The sequence below is a fragment of the Monodon monoceros genome, unplaced genomic scaffold (assembly GCF_005190385.1).
Source record: "Monodon monoceros isolate NGI ecotype Baffin Bay Population unplaced genomic scaffold, NGI_Narwhal_1 Super_Scaffold_1, whole genome shotgun sequence".
NCBI lineage: Eukaryota > Metazoa > Chordata > Mammalia > Artiodactyla > Monodontidae > Monodon > Monodon monoceros.
The window spans coordinates 81,344,360-81,368,266 of NW_021703765.1; the positions used below are offsets into that span (position 1 = coordinate 81,344,360).

Consider the following 23,907-nt stretch of genomic DNA (forward strand, 5'->3'; position numbering starts at 1 on the left):
CTCCTCGTGGGTGTGAAAATTCAATACTCTCACCATGGGTGGGACTGTTCAAGGTCTGCACGGTGACATCCTTACCGTGGGCGTAAATATTCGCCTGCAGAGGGGACAGACTGGTGAGTCAGGGGATGCGCCCTTGTCCCCCGCAGGGTTACACTCCAACTGTTCCCCTCCCCCCCACCCCCACGGCCCAGTCGCCTGTCCTCCTGGCTGCCAGGGCTAAGATAGAGAAGGAGCCTCTGTAAGTGGAGTATAATTCGCTTTTTAATGAGAAGAACGTGTGTAAATGACAGGACGCCACCGCCGTGCGCAGATGGCGGTCACAGAATCCCCTTCAAATTCATTCTGCCCAAGGAAGGAAGGGAGGGAGGACGCAGGGGGGCTCGAGAGCTGGCAGCCCCTGCCCCACCTCGGTCCTGCGGACTATGGGGTCACCGACTGTTGGCCTGCACACGCCTCTTGAACAGTAAGCAGAGATCGAAAGCACAGCAGCAATAATACTGGGTAAGTCCTTCCTTGCTTAAAACATCTGAATTAATTCATTGAAGGTATCAAAAATATACCCTGTAAACCAATATATCATTTACACCTGCCTTTCCTTCCCACCGCTGCGGCAACGATGTATGAAAAACAGTCCAGTTCCTCGGAGCAGCCGCTCACCCCAGGCCGCACCCGGCCCCGTCGCCCGCCCATCTGGCCTGACTTGGTTTCCAGCGGTCTCGTCGGCTGGGGCAGCCCGTGGGGACTGGGACAAGAGCGCTGGGGCCTGGACAGGGCCTGTGTCCGTCTGTCCAGAGTGCTAAGCGGGATGGGGACAGAGGGCGGGTGCGGGGGCTGCTAGCTCAGTTTAGACTTTGGTTCCAAATGCGTTAGGTGGGGAGGCAGTGGCGTGGGAGGTGCGTGGTCGTCCTGCTTTGGGTCCCTGGCCGCCCCGGCTGTGTGCGTGTGGCCGCCACACGCCTGCCGTGCCCCCTCCCCGGCCCCTCCCCTCCCGAGCACCAGGTAAACATCCCCTGAGTAAGGTCACTGCACAGGGCCAGCCGGGGCGGGAGTCGTAGTTAAGGCTTTAGACAGGCAAGGATGCCGGCTCTGGACGGACGGACGGACAGACGGGCGCACAGGCAGACTCAGGGGCTCCTTCCTCGGTGGGGGGAGTCGGCAGCCGCCCGCTGCTCCGGCCGCTCGCCGGCCCACCCCGTTCTGAGCCTCACTCGCTGTCGGAGAGCGTCTCGTACTGCGAGCAGAGCAGCGGCTTGGGCTCCTCGTCCCAGGCGTGATGGGGGCCAGCCAGGGGCCCGCTGCCCGCGGGGAGGCCAGGCGGGGGCGGGGAGGCCATGACCCCCGCCTGCAGCCGCATGATCAGGGGGTTGTAGGGGAACGGTGTGGACCCTGCGGAGAGGCCGGGAGAGAAGCCCCGGAGGCCCCGGTGAGCCTGGCGGCCCCCAGGGGCCCACCCGCCCACCTCCCCAGGAGCTGGGGCCTCGGCCTCCTGCCTCCCCACCTCTTCTGTCTCCTGGAAGCTTTCTCAAACTGCCCACCTGGCCTCACTTCCAGCACTCCCACGCCATTCATGCCCGGCAGCCTGTCGCCCGGCCCAGCGGGAGCCGCCTCGCTCTTCCTGCCCTTGCCCCCCTGCGTCTGTCCTGTAGCCAAGAGCTCCCTTGGACCTGCGGGAGATCACGCACCTCCCCCAGGGACCTCCTCGCATGCACAGATAAGTCGGGGGCTCCCCTGAGGCCCCCCCCAAGCCTGTGGGACCGGCCCTTGCCCACAGGCCTCTCTCTTCACTTCCTGAATCCTTCATCCTCTCTCTAAATCGTGCTCTTTCCCTCCACCTGGGCCCTTACGAGAAGCATCCTGACCATCTGCGAGCCCCAGTTCAGCTGGCCAGGGCCCTGGGCGAGTGTCTCAGAACAGGCCTGACCACGTGCTCCGCACACAGTAGGTGCTCGGGCAGCCGGCCAGGCCCACCTGCCCGCCCCTGGGGCCCACCTGCAGACGAGGGCCGGTCCTCCCACACGCGGTTGGTGAGTGGGGTCCGGCGGTTGCAGTCTCCCTCCGAATGCACTGAGGAGACGGAGGGTGGCCGGTCCCCAGACGCCAGGCCTGGGGCCGGGGACTTGGCTTTTCGGCTGCTGGGTCTGCCAGAGACTTTGGCCTTCCCGCCACCACCTGCAGGGGGACACATGGGAAGGGGCCGAGTTGGACTGAGGACAGCGCTCGCGCTGTAGAGGTGGCGGGGGTGGGTGGGTGAGTCCTCGGACCCCTGCTTCCCGGGCCCCCCAGGGAGGGGGAACAGCAGCCCAGCCCCCTGGGAAGCCAAGGAGATCGACCAGATGGCCAGACCCAGCCAGGAGCCTGGATTTGGAGGGGGTTTCTACTAGGGGAGTGGGTAGAACTACTTGCAAAGCCCCCTCAGGCTGCCCTGAGGCCCCCTACCCACCAGGGGCTAATACCTCAAGCACGGAGCCTCAGGCCTCTGGCTTGACCCTGACCACTGCCCCAGGACTGTGCCGGGGCTGGGCCCTCTGCAGAGAAGCCAGGGCCCCTGAGGCCAGGCCTGGGCCCTCATTAAGTCCAGAAACTTCCCGGGGCCACAGTGTCCAGGTCAGAAAAATGGCTCAAGAACTCTCTTCCTGGCCCTTGCCCTGATACGCAGAGTGTTGATCCGGGACCCAGGGCAGAGGGCGAGCCAGCCCGTCTGGTTTCCCTGATTCATGAGTTTGGATCTGGTACACAGATGCTGGTCTCCACCCCATCAGCCCCGAGGGCCAGCCGTGAACATGCTTGGTGGCCGCAGCAGACGCCAGGCCCACTGGCCTGGCTGCCGTGAGCCCAAGGGTCCCTCCTGATCCACACAGAGAAAGTGGGTCCTCACTCCAGCCTGATCTCCCCCAAGGAGACACAAGCTGGGCCAGGACGTGGGCATCCCGGGACGAATGCCCAGCCGGGGAGGGAGGCAGGGCAGGGCTCGGGCAGCGGCATGAGTGTTTTTAGAAAAGCGGCAGCTCCTTCGGGCCCAGCGGGCGCGGGCGGGCCGGGGCCACGCAGACACCCGGGGGGGTGTCCGCCCAGCTCGGGGTTACCCAACTCCAGGACCACGTCAAACACGCACAAAAATAGAGTCACAAGCTCCAAAGCTGGAGGGGGGGTTGGTCAGAGGAACGCGGAGGGAGGCGGGAGGATTAATGACACCGGGGTGGGACAGACGGGGTGGAGGAGGCCTGCAGACCTGGCGAGGTGAGCGCGTGTTCCCTCCGTCCGTCAGCAGCGGTTACGGGCATAGCAGCGGGCAGGCTGGCACTGGCATTCAGAGGGTTAAAAGCATTGGCGCTGAGCGGGTGCTCCTCCCACTGATCATATTTACCCATGAGCGCCTTTCTAATAATGGCCTCCAGCCCCATGTTGGTGCTGGCATGTTCCTGCACCGCCTGGCTTCTGCAGGTCATGAGGCCTGGGAGAGAGACACACACACAAAGGGGGCCGCAGGGGCCGGGGGGACAAGGGGAGAGAGGGAGAGAGAAGCAGAGAGGGAGAGAGGGAGGAGAAGAAAGAATACACAGTGAGCACATTTTGGCAAAGCAACGATTCTTGATTTCCCTATCTTCCCCCCGTGTTTCCGCAGCAGGGTGATGGGGGCGGACGGCTCCCTCTGACTCGGGCCCTGGAAGCCCTCAGGAATTCCCGGTGGGGGAAGAGGTGGGCTCGGGGTGGTTAGATGACCGCCCCCCCCCCCCAAGCCTCATTCCTACTCTGCCCTCGGGGAAATCAGAAGCCCCTTCTGGATCCCTAACCCCCAGCTGGGGCTGCTTCTTTTTTAAAAAATCGAGTGGCCTTAAAAAGGAACGGGGAGCGGGATCAGGGGGTCCCCTTATTTGGGGGAAGGGCTGCTGGGAAACTAAGACAAGCCAGAGCTCAGTGCTGGGCGCTGGGGGGTCCACCCTGGTTTCCGGGGGCTGCTGGGAGGAATGGAGGGAAGGTGGCCAGATGGTCCTCCGGCCGCCCCCGCCTGCGAGGCCTGGGACCCTCAAGCCCCCTGTCTGCCGCCGTAGCTGGGCCTAACTCTCCTCCCACCCCCTCTCCCCGCCCGGGAGCCACAAGGAGAAAGAGGTGCAGAGACGACGGTGGAGAGGGGGGTCGCAGCCATGCAGTTACGGTGCGTGCGGGGGGTCAGGGCAGAGCTGGAAACAATCACATGGCCGCCCCCGGCCCGGCCACCCGGCACGAAGTGGTCCGATCAACAACTGTCCCTCACGAATCCTTCCAGACACCCACTTCAAAGTCACGCCAGTTATGCCTCGTTTTCTGTTTACCAGGTTTTCTGTCCCTCTCTTGTTTGCTTGTGAACCATTCTGGGGACGTCTGCAAACCCTGGGGAACGTGCCTCTTTTTGGCATTTTTGTTAAACCAGACTTTGCTTCCAAAAACCTCTGACGAAGCTCTCTGCCTGCCACTGGGCAAAATTTTCATGGATTTTAAAACTTCCACTCCAAGTCAATTGTATGATTACCAAGTGGCCGAATAATGGGTCTTGCTGACCCCTAACTCGTCTGTAAACTGGACTGATGGTTACCGGGAGGCTCGGAGCAACACGGCAGCATCTAAAATCACATTTCTAAAGCAACGATTTGCTGTCTACGTTTTCATTTTCTTTTCTTCCTTTTAGTTTCAAGTTCATTCACAGCCACAGGACCCCTTGACAGGTTTTTAGCTGTGTCTCGGTCATGCTCCATCAGCACTTAAAAAAAGTCACGTCGGTCAAGGAAAAGCAAAATTTCCAGCAGGAGTGAGTGGGGCGGGGAGGGGGGAGAAGCATTTATGATCCTACAAACTAAGACACTGGGAAGTGGAAAAAAAAGATGCGAGGGATAGAGGTCATGATGGTTCCTTGGTAGGTTAGCATCCTACGATCACAGATGTTACTGAACCTGCCACCCAAGGTCACGGGTCCATGGTCTGTCAGTGCTAGGCAGGAAGCTGACCGTCTCCAGTCCTAAAGCAGGAGCTAATTAAGCAGCAGAGACCTGGGTCTGGGGAAATTTTGTGTGTGTGGCCTAAACTGCTTTGAAAAATAGTTGAGTCTAATTTATATACAAGTTCCTTGTACCGCATGAATTTCTACACACACACGCACCTGTGTCGGTGTATGAGCATCTCTGAAATGAAAACATGAAAACATTCATTTCTGTCCATCTTGTTGTTTTGACCGAATTGTCTCCTCCCCATTGCCCGAGGCTCAGCCAAGCCCCCAGCGTCTAGTCTCTGGGTGGGTGGACATTCCCCAGTTGGGACCCCCATTTAGAGGCCCCGTGGCCCCCTGATAAAATCCAATGGCTGCCTTTTGCTCACCACATTCCCAGAGCTGTGACGGCCCTCAGGGAAGGTCAGCACATCCCCCCAAAGACGCCTCGTTCCTCCCCATACCGGGCAGGCCTCTGGCGGAGGGTCAGCCCTGTCTGCTCTGGCTCAACCACTTCACACCAGACACCAGGTGCTTCCCCAAAGCCCCGTCCCAGTCCTTCTACAGAGGCAGCAGAAATGCACAGTGTAACCCCACAGGCTCCAAAACATCATAGAAGGCTTAAGTTTCAGTGTAAAAATGTGTGTGAGGGCTTCCCTGGTGGCGCAGTGGTGGTTGAGAATCCGCCTGCCAATGCAGGCGACACGGGTTCGAGCCCTAGTCCGGGAAGATCCCACATGCCACGGAGCAACTAAGCCCGTGCGCCACAACTACTGAGCCTGCGAGCCACAACTACTGAGCTCGCGTGCTGCAACTACTGAAGCCCACGTGCCTAGAGCCCGTGCTCCGCAACGAGAAGCCACCGCAATGAGAAGCCCGTGCACGGCAACAAAAAGTAGCCCCCGCTTGCTGCAACTAGAGAAAGCCCGTGTGCAGCAACGAAGGCCGAACACAGTCAAAAATAAATAAATACAATAAATTTGTATTAAAAAAAATGTGTGTGAATTTTACACTCATCTCTGGAATACATCTGCACTGTTTCCCCAGCTCCCTGGATGGGATTTTCCAGTAAAACCGATGCTCCACCTATAAAAAATGCCCACGTGGACCACGTGCACACACAGGCCCACTCCACACACTCACATCTCCATCCGAGATCCCAACAGACAGGTTCCGGGTAGTTGTGTGTGATTCTAATACTGTGCTACATGCACCAGAAGGCCTTGAAATTGAACTCCAAATAGACACTCCTTGCCAGACCCCGCCGGCCTTTCGTGTGTGTCTGCATCCCCACCGCAGAGGAGGGGACACACTTGAACTATGAAAGCCAAGTGTCACCATGGCTACGGCTGATGTGAGGCCCAGTGACCTCCGAGGCCTCACTCCCAAGTCTCCTTCCAGGTCCAGACACCCAGCTTGACCTCCCTGGGCGCACAGTGACGGGGGAGGGGGAGGGAGGGGATGGCCTGTCGGCCGAGCAGCCCAGGGTGACCAGGTTACCTGCTCCGGTGATGGCGGGCATGTTGAAGATCTCCGTCCCGGGCTGGCCAATATCTGGAGGGGGACGACGAGATGGGTGAGGCCTACAGGTCCTGGAAAGCACCTTCCCCCCACTATGTCCCCTGTCTGGTCTCGGCAAGGTGCACCACCTGGGAGCTTGCGCAATGCAGACAGATTTAGCAGGGCTGGGGCAGGGCCTGAGAGTCGGCATTTCGAGCCAGCCCCCTGAGGCTGCTGACCTACTGGCCCAGGCACAACACTTGGCAAGGTTCTGGACTTAGCAGCCTGGGCCAGGGACTGTCTGCAAGGCTGCGACTCCAGCCCCAGAAAGAGAAAAGCCTCTGCAAGGGCCCCGAGCTCCCCGCGCTAGTGAGTTTGCTGAGGCCGGGGATGTGATGTGCCTTCATTCGTTGCTTCACCCGCTCATGTATTCTCTCGAGCAGCTGCTATATGCCCGGCACTGTGCTGACAGGGTAGAGCTAAGCTAGGGTTTACGTCCAGTAACCGCAAAAATGGGGAAAACAAGTCACAGGTGTGAAGCGCATCGTGCGTGGGGTACACACGGGGTCCTTGTAAGGGCGTGACCCCGATCTCTGGCGCCCACTACGAACAGACCCGTGCATGCCAATATCCCGAGTGCCCCCTGTGTGCCGGGCATCATGCTGTGACAACCCAGCAAATGCCTATGGGAAAAAGAGGGACAACACGGGCTCCCTGAACGTGAGGTGACGGGCCGGCGGGTCCACCCGGCTGTGCTAACCCCCAGCCCCCGGTAGCCCCGCTCCCAAGGAGGGTGGGCCCCTTACTGTATTCTGGCTCGTTCCGGTTGTGGGTGTTCAGCTTCTTGTTGATCTCCTGTTTCTTAGATTTGACCATGGCCGAGTTGCTCTCGGTCAGCTTGCTGAAGAAGGCCGGCGGCTGGCTGGTGTTGCCTGGGGATTTGGAGCCCATCCTGCTGCGAGGATCAGACACCCCAGGTCAGTTCCCTTGATGATGGGGAGCTTACCACCTGAGCTGCCTTAGAAATTCAGAATGAAGCTTCTCCCACCTCATGCTTGCTTCCCCCACTTCTTAGGGCCCATGTCTTCCGAAATCCCCTCTGTCATCCACCTATCCTTGGGCTCAGGGTGTCTCTGCAGAGCCCCAGCTGCCCCGGTGGGCCACGCCTGTCTACTTGAAATAGCTGGACTCCCAGAAAAGAGCCTCGGGAACCAAAGTGGGCTCAGACCACGTCTGCCCCTGAGGTCAGGGGGCCCTTTCTCTCCACCTCCATCCCCCCCTACTCCCCGGGGCCCCAGTTTGGTCCAGCACACTTAGCTCTTTATTTCTCGGATCCTCAAGTGCCGGCAACAGGGGCCGGGCCTGAGCTAAGAGACCCCAGCCCAAGGCTCAGGAAGCAGCCGTGGAGGTCCGTCAAGTTTTGACCTTGTTTAGCGGGTCTGAGGCCCCCCGGCTGCACCCCAAAGCCCTTGCCAAGCCCCCAGCTGCACAGTGGTGGATCGAGGCCGCAGGTGGGCAAGGGCCCGAGTCCTGAGCGCCCCAGGAAGGGGAGGGGCTGCCGTGCAGGTACCTGGGCTCCACCTGCTCCCCGTGCCGGTACAGCAGCGGGTACACGGTGCTCCGGGGATGCCCGGGCTCTGCCATGCCCTCCGGCGGGGACACAGGTTCTATACCATCCTCACTGCTGCCCAAGGCTGACGTCTTGCTTGGCTCTGGAGACCTGGGCGGAGAGAGGGTCCCCGTGGTGGTCAGAGCTCAGGGCTCTCCCTCTTGAAGGGGGCGCATCCCTTTCTCCACTCCCCGCTAAGCCCTGCCTCGTTCTAAACCAAGGGTTAGCCCGCTTTTCCTGCAAAGGGTCAGATAGCAAACATTTCAGGCGTCGTGGGCCACTTGTAGTCTCTGCTGTATATTCTCCTTCTTTAAAAACGTAAAATCATCTTTAGCTCGTGGGCCATGCAAGCACAGGCCGTGGGCTGAATCTGGCTGAACCCCTGCTGCACCCCGACGCCAGGGACCCCACTGTTCCCCCAAAGACATGTTGCTGTCTCCCCAACTCTGTGCACCACCCGGAATGGCTCCTTCATCCTAGAGCGGGGGTCCCTCCCCGCTCCTCTCCTCTCTGACCAGGGAGCCCCCCAGGGGTAACCAGGAGTGCAAGTGTGTATGTGCCCGTTAGGAGGCGGCTCTCAAATCACACGGCTCTGCTTCGAATCCCAGCTCCGCCACTTACTGGCTGCGTCCCTATAGGCAAGTGAATTCACTGCTCCGTGCCTCGGTTTCTTTGTCTGTGAAATGGGATAACACTGCCTACACTTCCCAAGGTTGTGGTGAGGATCCTGGTTAACAGGTGTGAAGTATTCAGCTTGGTGCCTGGAATCCCCCCGAGTGTGGCGTATGTAACAGCTATTGTCCAGCTGCGCCGTGACCTTGAGCAAACTCCCTGGTCTCCCTGAACCTCGGTTTCTCATATGTGCAATGGCTCCAGGCGGGCCTCGCACTTTACTGGGCTCAAGCTTCCCGCAGCAGACACCTAACAGAGCCCTCTCGGTGGTGACCAGCAAGGGGCACCCTGTCTCCCACCGCCACTCACCTCTTGCCCCCTTCACTGTGGGGTGAGCCACGGGCAGGGGCGCCATGGTCCGGGGCTGGGAGGTAGAGGTCGCTGGGTGGGCGGCGAAGGTCCAGGACGGGGCAGCTGGCTCCAGGGAAGGAGTACAGGGGGGCAGGGAGGGGCGCACTGAGCTGCTGTGGGTGGTGCCGCGTGTAGTCCTGCGTGATGACCTCCTGCAGGCCAAGGGTCAGGGGACAGGAGCAGGGTCAGGCGCCAGCCATCTGCCAGAACCTTCCAGGCGGGGTGAGGGCTGGACTGAGCTTTGGGGGCAGAACCCGGGTCCTTGGCTCCCCAGGGGCTTCGGGCCTGCCCACACAGCCTCAATGCCCCCAAGTGCATGGGGTGGGGGCATTGGCCCAAGTCTCAAAGTGGGCCCCCAGGTGGATCGGGTTCCCCTGACCAGCGTGTGTAAGATGTGGATCGCGGCTGGGCTCGTGCACCTGAGGCTCCGTCAGCTGGATGAGGGGGCGGATGTAGCACCTGAGTTTGAGACTCTGGGACCCCTGACATGGCTTGCCCTCACCAACCCCCAGATCCCTGGCTCACCTCACCAGGACTCAGTTTACCCACCAGACGGTGCGTGGACCCTCCCCACCCCCTTCCTCGGGGCCGGGTCCCACCCCAGGTACAAAGGCAATGAGGAGGGGGCAGAGGAGGGGTAGTTACACTGATGTGCTGTGCCAGCGTGACCACCCGCTGGTGACCTTTGACCCCTGGGGTGGTCTGGAGCAGCGGGCTGGACGAGGGCTGGCTCTCGGGCAGCGGCCGCAGGTGTGGGAGGTGTGCAGCCTCGCCGCTGAGCTTCCCCGGGCCTGTGGGCAGAGCAGAGCAGGTCAGGGCGTGGCTGAGGGGGGCGAGGCGTGTGCCTGGCGGGGCTGCTGCCCTCAGAGCCCGGCTCTGCCCTCTGAGCTGTGGTGCGAGGCCGATTCCGCCGCCTCTGAGTGCCTCAGTTTCCCCACCTGCGCGATGGGGTGACAACTGTCCCTGTCTCACACGTGGGGGGGCGGGAGGGGGCTCGGAGGCAGGGCGGGACCCTACCTGGCTGCTTGTGCCGCAGGTCCCCTTCCAGGTGGCTCTTGTCGAGTTCCTCCAGGTGCTTGGGGAGCCCCTTGTCATGGGTCAGGCTGGGTGAGCTCACGGGGCTGACGGGCTCCACCCCATCAGGGCTGTAGCCGCCGCCGTGGTAACCTGAAGCCGGGTGAGGCCGCGAGTCAGGCAAGCACCAGGGCCAGGCTGCCCCTCCCAGCCTACCCTCCCACACTGGCGGGGTCCCCCAGGCCGGGGGTGGGAGCTGGGGCCGAGGGAGAGAGAGGGAGAGAGCCAGCGTGGGGTCTGCTGGCCGGCCAGGGGTGGGGGCAGAGTGAGAAAAGAGGGACGGGGGCTACAGGGAGAGAGGGCTGTAGAGAGAGCTGGACACGGAAGCAGCGCAGAGAACAGGACGCACAGGCAGGAGGGCGGAGGGGGACGGGGAGAGATCCAAGCAGAGGGAGAGCTGGAAAGCAGCACAGGTGGGAAAAGGGACGGAGACAGAACCCGGTGGTGCCGGCGGGCCAGGGGCGGGCGGAGTGACATGGGGCAGGATGAGTCTCTGTGAAGGGAGTGTAGGGGCAGCGGACAGGCGGTGAGAGAGTGAGGTCGGTGAGGGCTGGGGCGGGAGCGACACTCAGGTCCCAGTGTCCCCACCGGGCCACAGCCCCGCTCCAGCACGGAGGATGCCCCTCGTCCCCGGGGCTGCTGGCTGGTGGGTTGGCAAGGGGAGCGTGGGGCAGAGTACCCCCAAGACACCCTCACGACCTGGGCAGGACGCAGGGGGCAGGTTCCCAGCTCCTCCTGGAGAGTGGCGGCGCTCCCCCCCTCCCCGTCTTCTCTGCACCGTGTGCCGGGGGGTGGGAGGCATCGGCCTGCGCCCCTCTGCAGCCCCGCTCCCCAGACAAAGGCGCAAAGGGGGAGATGGGAGGCGCGGCTAAAGTCAAAATCACAGATCCATTCATTAAAGGAAAAAAAGCGAAAATCCAAAACAACACAAAAAAATCATGATAGAACGATGTGCAAAGAATGAGGCTGCCCCCCGCTCAGAGCGGGTGTGCGCGGCTGGAGGAACCACCAGAGCGTGCAATCGACGAGGACGACTTTCAAAACAAAATACCAAAACCAACGAAAAATGGGGGAAAAATAAAAAGCAGAGATCTGAAAATATCTTTAGGCCACAAGACGGAGCGGGTGGGCGGCGGGGCCAGGAGTCTTACCATCGCGAGGGGAGTCGTTGGCCAGCGAACCTCCTTCTCGCGGCCCTTTATCGTGAGCAATTTGACGCATGATTATCGCGTCTATGAAGGTGGCCGCTGTCAGGGTGGTCTTACCCAGAGAACGGAGTTCCAATTCCTGGATGGAAAAGGGTTTACTTTGAGTCTTTTCCCGGTGCAGGTCCGAGGCCGAGGCGGGCGGCGCTGGCTGGTCCGGGCTGGCGTGGTGGGGCGTGATGCCCTTCGCCGGGGCGCGGGCGATGGCTGCGTGGCCGGAGCCAGGCGGCGCCAGGGGCCGGGGCTCGGAGCCCTTGCCGGGGGAGGACGCGGGCTCCAGCCCCGCGCGGGCTGGGGGCTTGGCGAGGAAGGTGTGGCCGGCGTCTGCTCGGGGCCGCTCGGGCCGGGTGACCCGCGGGGCCTCCTTAGGCAGCAAGACAGGCTCCAGGAGGGTGGGGTAGACCCCGTCGAGGGTGCCACCCAGTGGGCAGTGGGTGGCGGGTGGGAATGTGGCGGCCGGGCGGACAGGCGAGGAGGTGGAGGTGGACCTGGGGGAAGAGAGAGGGAGGTTCAGCAGCTGCGCGAGCCACAACCGGGGCCTGTGAGGCCGAGGCAGGGTCACTCCCTCACTTTGACACCCTGCGGAGTCTCCCCTGCCCGGAAGAGCTCCCACTCTCCCTACTGCTCTCAGAATAAACGCTGCTGACCGAGACCTGCGAGCCCCCGTGCCATGTGGCCTCACCTACCCCATCCACCCGCCGTCCATCCAGCCCATCAGCTCGTCAGCCCAAAACTTTTTACTGAGCACCTACTATGTGTCAGGCGCCGTTCTAGACGCTGGGGTACGGCAGTGCACAAAACAGACAAAAGCGCCATACGTTCTGGATGAGAAGACAGACTACGCACGTCTTAATGTGATAACGTGATAAATTAAACCCCTATCAGTGTGGCAACTGCTCGAAGGTGAACGAGTCTGGGTTACATTCTGCTAAGAGAATGGCAAGGGAGCTCTTAGGCAGGGCTCACGGGGGACTCTGAGGGGCTGGCACATGCGCTGGGGAGGAAATGAGTGAGCCACAGGGCAAAGGCCCAGAGGGCGGGCTAGGGCGGGTGGTTAAAGGACAGGGCAGTGGGGCCCAGCTCTCCCACCTCCGCCATCAGGGGCTCCCTGTCGTCCCCTCTGCCTGGAGCGCTCTTCCTTACCCCAGAGGCTTATGGGTCTAGCCCACAAGCCCTAAGAGGGCACTGCGTGCGTCAACCATTACCGTGTCCCCCGTACCCAGCACAGGGCAGGAGGCCCACCGCAGGCCCAACAGGAAGAAGGGATGCACAGATGCCCTCTCTCTGACCTTCACAGGGTCAATGTAACTATCCCTGCTTTGCAGATGAGAAACAGGCTTGGACATGAGCTGGCCCGACGCCATCTCTTGTGGCCTGTCAAGCCTAGCGTTTTCCATGAGGAAGGCTTGTGCTAACCCTCTCTCCCAGGGGTCTTAACTCAGCTGCCACTGGGAAAGGGCTTGATGTCCCTGCTACAGCCTCTCACCGGTGGTTGCTGGTGGGAGCTCACGCCTGGGTGCCCCACTCTGAGACTCAGGCGCTCCTTCCATGCGTACCCGCTGGGGACCTGACTCAGAGGGGACAAGCCTATGCGCTTGAGAAATGATGTCATTTTTCATAATTGGGATGGTGGTGGGGAAGGTATGATTTAGACTAGCCAAATGGAAGCATACTCGCATGAACGGATACTTCATTTTGGAAGAAGCAGCCACCTCCAAACTGTCGCTGGGCGGGCAGGGGTATTGGGGAAGCTCCCTCCCCCGTCAGGCAGCTCTGCCCACAGACCTTGGGCAGGGGGTGGGAGGTGGGTCCTGGGCCTGTTGTGATAGGAAGTGGACTCCGGGGGGTGGCGGGGGGGACACATATGGGACCTCTGCAGCTTCTCCCATCTTCACGGAACCTCTGGACTTTGTCCAGGCAAGAGAGACACTAGCTCCTCCCTGTAGGGCCCTGCTGAATCCTGGGAGGAACAGGAAAGGCTCTCCTCACAGGCCTCACTCTGCCTCTCCCTCCCCGCTCCACAGACTCCATTCCTGAACTCGACAACCCACCCAACTACTCCCCCATCCACCCACCCAACTCGTCATCCATCTACCCAATGAACCACCTACTCATCCATCTACCCACCCAACCCCCCCAGCCATCTACCCAACTCATCACCTGTCCACCTACCCATCTATCCACCCACCTCCCCACCTACCTACCTAACCCAACCCAACCACCCATCCACCCACCTACTCAACCCATCACCTATCTACTCACCCATCTACCCATCCATCCACCTACCTGCTCACCCATCTAACCCAACCTCCATCCAATTACCCACCATCTGTTCATCCACCTCCATCCATCCACCTATTCACCTAGCTCTCTAACACAACCATCCATCCATCCACCCACCCACCCGCTGTTATCTATCCATCTACCCCCCCACCTGCCCGTTCATCTAGCTCCGCCACGCATCTATCCACCACTGACCCACCTATGCATCTACCTACTCGCCTGTCATCCATCCACTTACCCACCCAAAGTCTATTATCCACCCATCCATCCATTCATCTATCCACCCACCCATCCAACTAACCCAATCACCCACCTCTTTACCTTCTCACCCACCTAGCCACCCACCCACCTACCTGCCCAGCCATCGCTCACTCTCCCATATACCTCCCAACCCATCGGTACACTTGCGCATCCCCCCAACCTGCATCCAGTGACCGCCCCCACCCCCCGGCCTGTCCCCTCCCCTGTGCCAACCTGGCCCACCTCAGGACCGTGGGCGTGCTGGGCTCCACGGAGGTGATAATGCTCTTCATGCCCGTGTTGTGCAGCACGCTGGGCCTCTGCTGGATGGCGTCCTGGGTCCGGGGTGAGATGGGCGAGTGCTGGTGGGAGTGGGAGGCGGGGCGGCTGCCGCTGCTCCCACCCCCACCGCCGCCGCCGCCGCCTCCGCCTCCGCCGCCGCCGCCGCCGCCGCCGCCGCCGCTCTGCTCCGTACCTGGTGGAAACAAGCCGTGGGATCAGAGGGGCGGGCCACGCGCAGCCACAGGGACCGCTGGGGCGCGTGCTGGCGGCTCCGCCGTCCTACCGGGCCTCCAGATGGGCGCGTGCTCCACCGTGGTGGTAGACGCGAGGATGGACTTCTCCCGTTCCCGCTCCCTCTCGGACGAGGACGTGGCCGTGGGTTTTGTCAAGTGGGTGGGGCCTCCTGGAAACCCAAAGGCCTGCGGCTCAGCCCCGGACACAGGAAGGGCCCTGGATTTGTCTTCCAGGGTGGAACAGAGAGCGCAAGGCATCTGCCCGAGGACGCCCAGAACGGGGGTGGGGGCCTCACCTGGGGAGAGCGGGGAGCTGCTGAGCCGGCTGCTGAAGTGCTGCGGTGCCGTGGGGAGGTAGGCTAGGCGGTCCATGGCGGTGGCTGGAGTGCCTGGTGTCGGGGGCACCAGCACAGGCAGGTGTGGCACTTGGGACAGGTCGATGATGCCTGTGAGAGAGGAGGTGGGGCCGGGCTGCAGCGGTCGGGGGAGGAGAGGGGCCAGGCTGCCTCCTGGCTGGACCACCCCAGCCGGTGGAGCGCCGCGCGTCCTCCGAGAAGCAGCACGGCCGGATGCTCCCTCCTTGGTCCCCGCACCGGGCCCGCAGGACCCTTCTCTGAATGCCGGGTGCTCACAGCACCTCGTCCCTTCGCTCCCAAACCCTGAAGTGGATGTGGCTTGCAGTTGGCACCCCTGCATACCTTGCTATGCCCATTTTGCTCTTTTGGTGTGCCCTTTTTGCCTTTGACCCTATGCAGTCCTTTCCTGGTACTCAGTCCCCCCTGTATGAAATACCTAGTGTGACCGGTTTTACCAACTGGACCGTAACTAGTACTTGGTTGCTCCGGAAGCACATTCCAGAAGTGTTTCCACAAGGCGACTGTAACATGCATATGCAAAGCAACCCCGGGCTGGTTTCCACTCAAGGGGACCTGAAGTTCAAACAGCCTCACATTTCCATCTTTTTTTTTAAACTCCAGGGACCGCACATACCAAGAGGACACAAGCACGTGCAGAGCCCGTGTGTACGCATCCAGGACACACAGCACACACAACCTTGCACCACCTGCCAGGTCTGTGTGTGCTCTCAGCGCAGCGATACAACCCGAGCCTCTAGGGCAAGGACAGACGTGCACGCGTGGGCACGCACGTGTCCTGTGCTCTCAGGACCCCGGGCAGACCAGGAGTAAGGCCAATTCTGGGTGGCGGGTTCTGCCCACCCGCGTGACTGGCAGCGCCCTGCCCCACCCACCTCGCGGGCCGGCGGCGTAGTTGAGCGCCAGCGAGGACTCGCGGGGCGCCAGGCCCCTCAGCACGTCAGCTCGCTGGGCCATGGCGGCGGCCGCGTTGTGGTGCATCTGCTGTGACGTGATGTAGTCGTTGATGATTGTCTGGCGGTTCTCCAGCGCCGCCGTGTCGGGGTAGCCGCGGATGAGGTAAGGCGGGTACAGGTGTGGGTAGGTGGGGTTGGGGGCCAGGTGCCGGGGCAGGTAATAGGCAGCGGCTACCGGGAGAAGGGGAGCAAGGTCAGGCCGGCCCACACCTCGGCTGGGAGTGCCACCCCACCCCGCCGGTCTCAGTGCCTCACAGCTTCTCCCAAACACCCCCCAGAAAACAGAACTGAGAGCCTAGAAGGAGAACAACCCTCGCTGCCCTGACACACATGTGGGTGCCTCTGATTGATAATGTTCTTTGGATGGAAATCCCCCCAAACACAGGGCATCCAAAATGGGGATCACTAAAATACCTAAGGGCTGCATCCTTCTAAACGGATTTTCAGATCACGTCCGTCTGGGGAACGCTCACCCTTGAGCCCTCTTTTGATACGTTTGCAATTTTAAAGGCACTGATAAGTTCCGCAGGAAAAGAAAACCACTGAAAAACGTTTAACCCAGCATGTCCCTCAGACCCCTAAGAGAAATTCTGTTTCTCACCTAAACTGTTGACATGATCACACTGTTGGGTCTCCCCCCCCACCATGCCTCAGTTTCCCCACACAGTGGCAGCTAGTTGATGCCCGAGGAGCCCTCGGGCTGACACTGATGCCGCAGGGTTCTATGGGTCCGGAACAATCACCTGCATCCAGAGGGATCCCACGGGGTATGGAGGTGGGGTCGAAGGCCAGCGGGATGTGGCCGCGGTACAGGTCCACGCCACTCACACCCCGGAGCAGGTGCTCGTAGGGCGACATGGGGTGGGGGTGATGCTCAGGCACGGTGCCGTGCGGGGACTTGGCAATCTCACGGGGCGTGGACGTCAGCTTCCGATCCTGGGACGCCTTGCTGGACGAGAGGCTGCCTGTGGGGACGGGCCAAGTGGGGATGGCATCAGACCTCTGTGCCATAGGTGTCCCAGCCTCCAACACGGGGGCTGCCAAGGCTAGTGCTTAGGGGAAGTCATTTGAGGGTAGGGTCTCTGGGATCCCCAGGGACCAGGCCTCGTCATCCATCCATTTGCGTCTAGTTCATTTTTCCTTTTATTTATTCATTCACTCACTTGCTTCTGTTTTTTAGCTCTTTTAAAAAGTTCATTCTTTCTTTCCTTCATTCCCTTTCTTGTGCATTCCTTCAATCAACCAAAAACATTTATTAAGTGTCTACGACATGCTGAGCACTTTCTAAGAGCTAGGGCTCCCCCGCTGAACAAAACAGAAAAACCCCGGCCCCCGTGGGGCTGACATTCAATGCATGAGACAGATGATCAACTAGTCATCGAAAAAGAATCTCAGAGTAATAAATGCTCTGAAGAAAATTTTTAAATGTGACAGAATGTGACCAGAATACTGAAGGGGGGAGGGTGGTCATAAGAGGCCTCCCTGAGGATGTGACATTTGAACAGAGTCCTGAAGGGTGCAAAAGAAACCAGTTAGGTAAAGATCTGAAAGGCGGGTGGTGGGCTGGGGGCGGGGGCGGATTTCAGGCACAGGGGACAGCACGTGCAAAGGTCTTGAGCAAAGAATGAGCTGAGTGTGGTCAAGGAAGAGACATAAAGCAGCAGATAAAGGAATTTGGCAGTAAGATGGAAAGGTGGGTGGGGCGGGATCCTGCAGGCTCCCAAGGCCATGGCGGAAAAGGGTGACTTTTTCCTAAGTGCAGTGAGAAGTCCCTAGAAAGATTTAAGCAGAACAGTGGCATAATCTGATGTAAATATTTCAAAAAAGTATTCAGGCTGCCGTGTGGGGAGCAGATTATTAGCAGGACAAGAGAGAAGTCAGGGAAGCCAGGTGATCTGGAGGTGGCCGAGAGATGGAGAGAATCCTGAGGGTGGTTTGGAGGTAGAACCCACTGGTCTGGCAGGTGGAGTGGATGTGGTGGCCCCGAGGATGCTCCTGAGCTACGGAGTGGATGGTAAGGCAGTTTCAGAGACCGGAGCCCACCGAGGCCCCGCCCCACGCCGTGGCCCCGCCCCACCTCGCGCCCCGCCCCACGCACCCTCCTGCAGGCGCGGGGTTGGCTCCCGTGTGGTCACCGGTGATCCGCGGGGTAGGTGGCTGGCGAAGGGCGCCGCGTGGTCCTCGTAGGTCAGGGGGCTATGCCGTGGCTTGCCCAGCTCAGGCACGATGACCGGGGCCCCCCGGGTGATGGAGCCCCCCGAGCTGCTGACAGCGCCCGGCCGGCTCTTCAGACTCTCCTCGTAGCAGGCGCGCTCCAGCGCCCGGGTGTCGGCCATCACGTCCAACGGGTGCACCGCCGGGAACGTCCGGCCGGGGCTGCCGATGATGGAGCGCACGTCGTGCTTTTTGGAGCCGGTGGAGGACGTGCTGGTGTCATACTTGAGCGGGGTGCCCTGAGGGGCAAGGTGGGGATAAGCTTCAGCTACACAACTGCTCTGAGCCTCAGCTTCTCAGCTATGAAATGGGAGCGACATCTCATGCCTCCAGGGGCGGGGGAGGAAGGGCTTTGCTAAGCCTAAGATGAGCGCACACCTGTCCCTGCCCTGCCCACCCCTGTCCTGGACCCTGGCCACCGGAGCCACCTGGGGGGCTGCAGAAGGGGGTAAAAAGTTCAGAGGTCAGCCCTTCCTGGAGCAAGTGGAGGAACCTCTGTTGGCCCTTGGGGTTTGCTGGAAAGAGACTTAACACCCCCATGAAGGCAAATACCTTCTTCCTGTCAGTCTGGGACCCTCTGTGGCCCACCCAATGCCAAGCCAGAAAAGCCAGCCACAAACTCCAGTTCCACCACCCTGAGGCTCAAGTCTCAGAGGTCAGAGGGCAGAGGTTTCTGTCTGCTCTATGGCCAGAAAGGGCAGCTGAAGAAACAGGGGTCACGGACGAGCTGCAGCCCGGCCGCCTGGGAGAAGACCCACCCTGTCTGCGCAGGCCGGGGAAACCCAGGATACGGTGGGCTCTGTGTGTTTGCCAAGTAAGAGAACTCTGCTTTTATTCAGGAGTGGTTTTGTTTTTTGTTTTTTGCCGTACACGGGCCTCTCACTGTTGTGGCCTCTCCCGTTGCGGAGCACAGGCTCCGGACGCGCAGGCTCAGCGGCCATGGCTCACGGGCCCAGCCGCTCCGCGGCATGTGGGATCTTCCCGGACCGGGGCACGCACCCGTGTCCCCTGCATCGGCAGGCGGACTCTCAACCACTGCGCCACCAGGGAAGCCCTTCGGGAGTGTTTTAATTACTTTCTTAAGAAGGGGAAGTGCCCTTATTTTAAAAAGAATATTCCAGAATCAGACTGGCCTCCCTTTTGGATCCATGGTGGACTCTTGCCAATGGCTTCACAACTGCCCAGAGGCTGAGAGCCAAACTCGTCCCCTGGCCTTCGACAATCTTCCCACCGCTCCCGCCTTCTCCCGGGGCACCTCTGTGCCGTTAGCCAACTGTAGGCCTCCTGGACACCCTCCCCAGTCCCTAACACCTCACAGCCACGCAGCCCCCGATGGATCCCATGCTCCTTCCTCATTCACATCAGCCACCTCTGACCAAGGGAAGAGACACTGGTTCTTAGGTGGTTTCCACCGACCAGCTCCTCACAAAATCAGAGCTCATGTTCCCCTACCAGGCTGGGGCCTCTGGGGGGCCAGAGCCACGGGGGTGGGGGTAGGGTGAGGTGCAACATGCTGGTGGGAGACGTGGATGCCAAGAAGCAAAGACATTGCAGATTTAGGGACATCTGGATTTGAGATGCACAACTGCCGTTTACTTGCTGTGTGACCCTGGACAAGCTGTTTAACCTCTCTGAACCTGTTTGCTCACCACTAAAATGAGGACAGTAAGAGAACTACCTCAGAGTGCTGCTGTGAGGGTTAGATAAGTCATGATGTCTTATGGTCATGGATCGGGGGTTCGATCCATGACCGGTGTTCATTATTACATCTAGCTCTGGGGTTTGGCAAGCTTCTTGACCTCTCTGGGCCTCAGTTTCTCCACCTGGAGAATGGGGATGATAGCTATGACTCTCCTGGGCTGTAAATACAAGTGAACGAGGTCATGGATATAGTCTAAAGGCCTTGGTATGGAATCTGGAACGGACGTGATGACGGCTCAGTGATGAGTAGCTGTGTGATCCTGGGCATGGCACTCAACAAGTCTGGGCCTCAGTTTCCCCATTTGTAGGGGCCAGAGCGGTGCCCATCAGCACCCGCCGCCCCGATCTTGGCCCAGCCGCCCAGCCCCGCGCCCGTACCTGCGTGATGGAGCCCTCCTTGAGCGGCCGCGGGGCCAGGGGCAGGTCAGGCGTCCGCCGCAGCTCCTCCCGTGGAATCTCATGGATGGAGCGGCCGGCCTCCTTCACTGTCGCCACCAGGCCCTCGTGGGCTGGCTTCAGCTTCAGGGGGCCCAGGGCCTCCAAGGGCCGGGCCTTGTAGGCCTCGGCCAGGTCCCGTGGGGGCGGGGGGGGCGGGGGCGGCGTGCCCTCACGCTTCAGGAGCTTGGCCTCCCGACGCTGGTAGTCTTCCTGGGCCTCCACGTAGGATCGTGGGATCCCTGCCGGGGAGGACGGGGTGTTGACCCTTGCACCTGTACCCCACCTCGCCCATCCTAACCTGGGGCCTCCATGCTGGCAGATTCTGGAGCCAGACTACCTGGGTTCAAGCCCTCACTTGCTGTGTGACCTTGAGCACATGACTTGCCCTCTCTGAGCCTCAATTTCTTCACATATAGAATGGGAGTAGTAACTGAAACCCCTCACCAGGTCATGAACATTCAGTGAGATAACATAGATAAGATGCATAGAATGGGGCTCTCAGTAGCTGGTTTGCCACTGACCAGCCAGGAGAACCCGGGCAGGGTATCTGACCTCTTTGATCCTCCCACCAACTGTATCTTCCTCTTGGAGTCTGTTCCATAAGATAATATCTAGAGAGCACTTGGGGTAGCACCAAGCGCAGAGCACGGTAGATGCTCAATAAATGACGTCTACAAAGTTGAGGGTGATGGGTAGTATTTTGCTTCTCTTTTTGTTTTCAAATACATAAGGAATGCCTTGCTCTGCCTTTCAACCTGCACACATACCTGTCATGTACACGTGTGTTACATGCCTTTCCACATACCTGGGCACCCATGGCACTCTGGTATGCCTTCCCTCCCCCGCCCACCCTGACTGTAAACCCAAGGGCTTGTTGTAGCTGCCACGAGGGCGTGGTGGCCGGGCATGCGGGGACACTTGGGGAGCAGAGGGCAGGGTACCTTGCGTGATGGAGCCTCGGACGTGGTGCTGTTCTTTGAGATGGTGGGGGCTGTGTCGCTCAGGCGGGATGGCGCGGCCCATGAGACCTGGGAGGGTGAGAGCAAGAGCATCATCTCGTGGCTCCCCGAGCCGGCCTTGGCAGTGATGAGCCAGGGTCTCCAGCGCCCCCTCCCAGCAGCGGGCCCCTCCAGCCACTTAGTGTCAGTCCCCATGATGGTAGTGGTGGCCGCATAGGACCACTTCTCGGGCCCTGTGCTACCTCCAGGTGGAGCTCCAGAAAAACCCTGCCTCAGTTTTCCTATCTGTAAAGTAGGGCCAACCATCCCATCTCCTCCCTCCAGGGGGAGCTGAGAGAGAGAAATTCTCTCCCTTTCCTGCCATCACCCAGCAAGTAGGGAAGCCCCCGGGGCAGGTCCTAGGCCCTCCCCTGGCCCTTCTGTGCCCCCTGGAGTAGGGAGCTGGGCAGGGCACACACCTTCGATGCTGGCTGAGGAGATGGCCCTGCTGACACGGCCCTCCATCATGTCATAGGTGCGCTTGGGGGCGGCCGTCTCGTGGGGAGGTCCTGAGCTGCTCCTGCCGTCCTCCTTGGAGCACTGGGACACGGACATGCCACCTGGAAACCAGACCGATCTCACGATGAGGGGCAGCCCCAGGGCAACTGTGTGCACTGGGCCCAGTACCAGCAAACCGGCCGGGCCCAGTGGGCAGGAAGCAACAGCCTGCAGTTCCGCTGGCAGGGAGGTGTGTGCCTTTGACCACGCGCAGGTATGTGACTCTGCACAAACACGGCCACTCGTGGGAGCCGACATGTGACGTGAACATGTGTAACCACGTGCACGGGAGCAAAGATGCACCAGCCCGAGTGTGAACGTGCAGGGTTACCACAACCATTTGTGTGTGTCACCGTGGGTCTCTGTGTGTGTGCACATGTGTGAGTGTGTGTGTGTGCACACCTGGCCACTGAGAACAAAGTGAGGCCACATGGAATAAACTACGTGCATTGGTGTCCACGTGGGGAGAGTGTGTGTCTGCGGGGGGGGGAGGGAGGGGACGAGGAGTGTCCACAGCAGAGGTGGCCTCGCCAAGCCAGGCTGAGCCCAAAGGGCGAGCTCCTCAGGCTGGCACGCGGGCCCCCGACAGGCCGAGGGTCTGAGCAGCCAGGAGGCAAGCCCGGAGGAGGCCAAGCCTCAGTCTCGCCCATCAGGCTGGGGGCTCCTCGAGTGGGCCTCTCCTTCCAAGGATGGCTGAGTCCCGGGGTATCAGACGCAAGTTCCCGAGAGCCCCGTGCCTGCCCCTTGGGATAAAGGGCACGCTCGCTCTCCCAGGATTTCCGATCGTGACCCCACGGGATCCTCAGGGCATGAGCTACTCCAGGGGCTGCAAACGGGCGGCCAGCGGATAGACCGCGGTGCTGCTCCAAATTTTGCTCAAAATTAATTGCTGATGTTTAAACACTGAGAGATTTCAGATGAAAACAGAGAGATTAGAAGTCTGGCCAACGAGCTCACACTCGTTACAGGGCGACAGTCAGCTATCGGAGAACAGAGGCGGGGCCCCTGTAGACACAGCCATCACCCTCCGGGTCCTCCCCGGCCCCTACTGCCGTCCATCCGGCCTGTGGCCCTCTCTGTTCCCAGGAAGCACGTGAGAAATTGAAAGCCTTGATTTACACCCATTCTGCAGATGACAAACTTAAGGCCTGTAGGGGCTCAAGAACTGATCTGGAGGCCGGAGCTGAGATGCCACCCAGGGCTCTGCTCACAACACCTCGACTGCCAGCCTCTCCGTCTGCCCTTCCAGGGCCCCTGACCATCCCCCAGGGCCCTCAGCCGGATACCGAGGTTGGCACAGAAGACGCAGCTGACACCCTGTCCCCAAGACTGTCTCCACCACTTGGCAGCAGAGAGAGGCAAGTGCCTAAGCCCCACGGTACCACCTCTGCTTCCCAGGACCTGGGGGGCGGGAGGGCAGTCGGGCCAGGCGGAGGCGGAGGGAGAGGAAAACGTGCCCACCGCCGCCAGAGGAGAAGCAGTTTGCAGCCCTACAGCTGCCAGCTGCTGACAGGGGCGCCCATTAGCAGCATTTATCTCCGCGCCTCTGGGTGCCCGAGGCTGCCAGGAAATTCCCATCCCAGCCCTTTACTTCCTTAACTCCTTCCAGGCGGGGTTCCCTGGTTGGGGAACCAGAGAGGGTGAGAGGAGTGAGGGGCACTGAAGTGGGGGGCCCAGGGCTCAAGGGGGTGGCGCGTCACTCTGGTCATCGCCCCTTCCTGCCACCCACGTGGTGTCAATTAGAGAGCACGGCGTTTGCCAGGAGCGCTGGGCCAGAGGCCTGGGGGAGTGAGCCTGGGCTTCTGCTGCCTGGGCCTGTTCCCCTACTACACGTCTAGCAAGGCTGGCCACAAGTCTGCTTCCTAAATTGTAAAGAACCGGGCAGAGGTGGAGACAGCTAAAGCCAATCTTTACCTGCTGCTGGCTTACATACCTGCAGGGATGGGGAGGTCACCCCCTCTCCTGGTGTCACCCCAGCCTTGCCTCCCTGTGAACCCACCTCAATGGGCCAAACACGCCCGCCCCTGCTCCCCAAGTCCCAGGCCTCCTTTTCTCTTGAGGGGCCAGGAGGGTGGACACACAGAAGGACCACTGGACATCAGTGCACCTCAGCTCCCACATCTGTAAAATGGGAAGACACTCCTTCACCCTGGCTCTCAACCACACGAAGCTGACAGGAGGGCAACACACTCCCCTAGATTCGTTTTCTGAAGACATCTGGCTGCCCTTTAACCCCAACCATGTTTTCTGGACCCTTCTCTCCTGACCAACTCCAGAAAAACCAAAGTCTGGGGTTTGGTGGGCAAGCCACACTGGATGTGG

General features: G+C 60.5%; 1 protein-coding gene across 32 annotated transcripts in view; it reads right to left on the reverse strand.

Annotated features, from left to right (window-relative positions):
• Positions 1–243: 243 nt before the first annotated feature.
• NCOR2 (nuclear receptor corepressor 2) overlaps positions 244–23,907 on the reverse strand; it is a 223,482-nt gene continuing 199,818 nt past the window's right edge. For 18 of the 32 annotated variants that reach the window (XM_029221371.1, XM_029221524.1, XM_029221462.1 and 15 more), the window contains 19 exons: positions 21,507–21,647; positions 21,031–21,117; positions 20,030–20,328; positions 17,835–18,189; positions 16,480–16,701; positions 15,656–15,907; positions 14,703–14,852; positions 14,457–14,576; positions 14,126–14,366; positions 11,429–11,856; positions 10,107–10,256; positions 9,735–9,880; positions 9,048–9,241; positions 8,028–8,177; positions 7,264–7,412; positions 6,458–6,511; positions 3,230–3,451; positions 1,990–2,169; positions 244–1,386 (listed from right to left, as the gene is read on the reverse strand). In XM_029221371.1, the coding sequence (XP_029077204.1) occupies positions 1,205–1,386; positions 1,990–2,169; positions 3,230–3,451; positions 6,458–6,511; positions 7,264–7,412; positions 8,028–8,177; positions 9,048–9,241; positions 9,735–9,880; positions 10,107–10,256; positions 11,429–11,856; positions 14,126–14,366; positions 14,457–14,576; positions 14,703–14,852; positions 15,656–15,907; positions 16,480–16,701; positions 17,835–18,189; positions 20,030–20,328; positions 21,031–21,117; positions 21,507–21,647 (3,722 nt within the window). In that variant the 3' untranslated portion in view covers positions 244–1,204. The remainder of the gene's footprint in view (positions 1,387–1,989; positions 2,170–3,229; positions 3,452–6,457; positions 6,512–7,263; positions 7,413–8,027; positions 8,178–9,047; positions 9,242–9,734; positions 9,881–10,106; positions 10,257–11,428; positions 11,857–14,125; positions 14,367–14,456; positions 14,577–14,702; positions 14,853–15,655; positions 15,908–16,479; positions 16,702–17,834; positions 18,190–20,029; positions 20,329–21,030; positions 21,118–21,506; positions 21,648–23,907) is intronic. The other 14 variants (XM_029221531.1, XM_029221507.1, XM_029221498.1 and 11 more) reach the window with 8 other exon arrangements.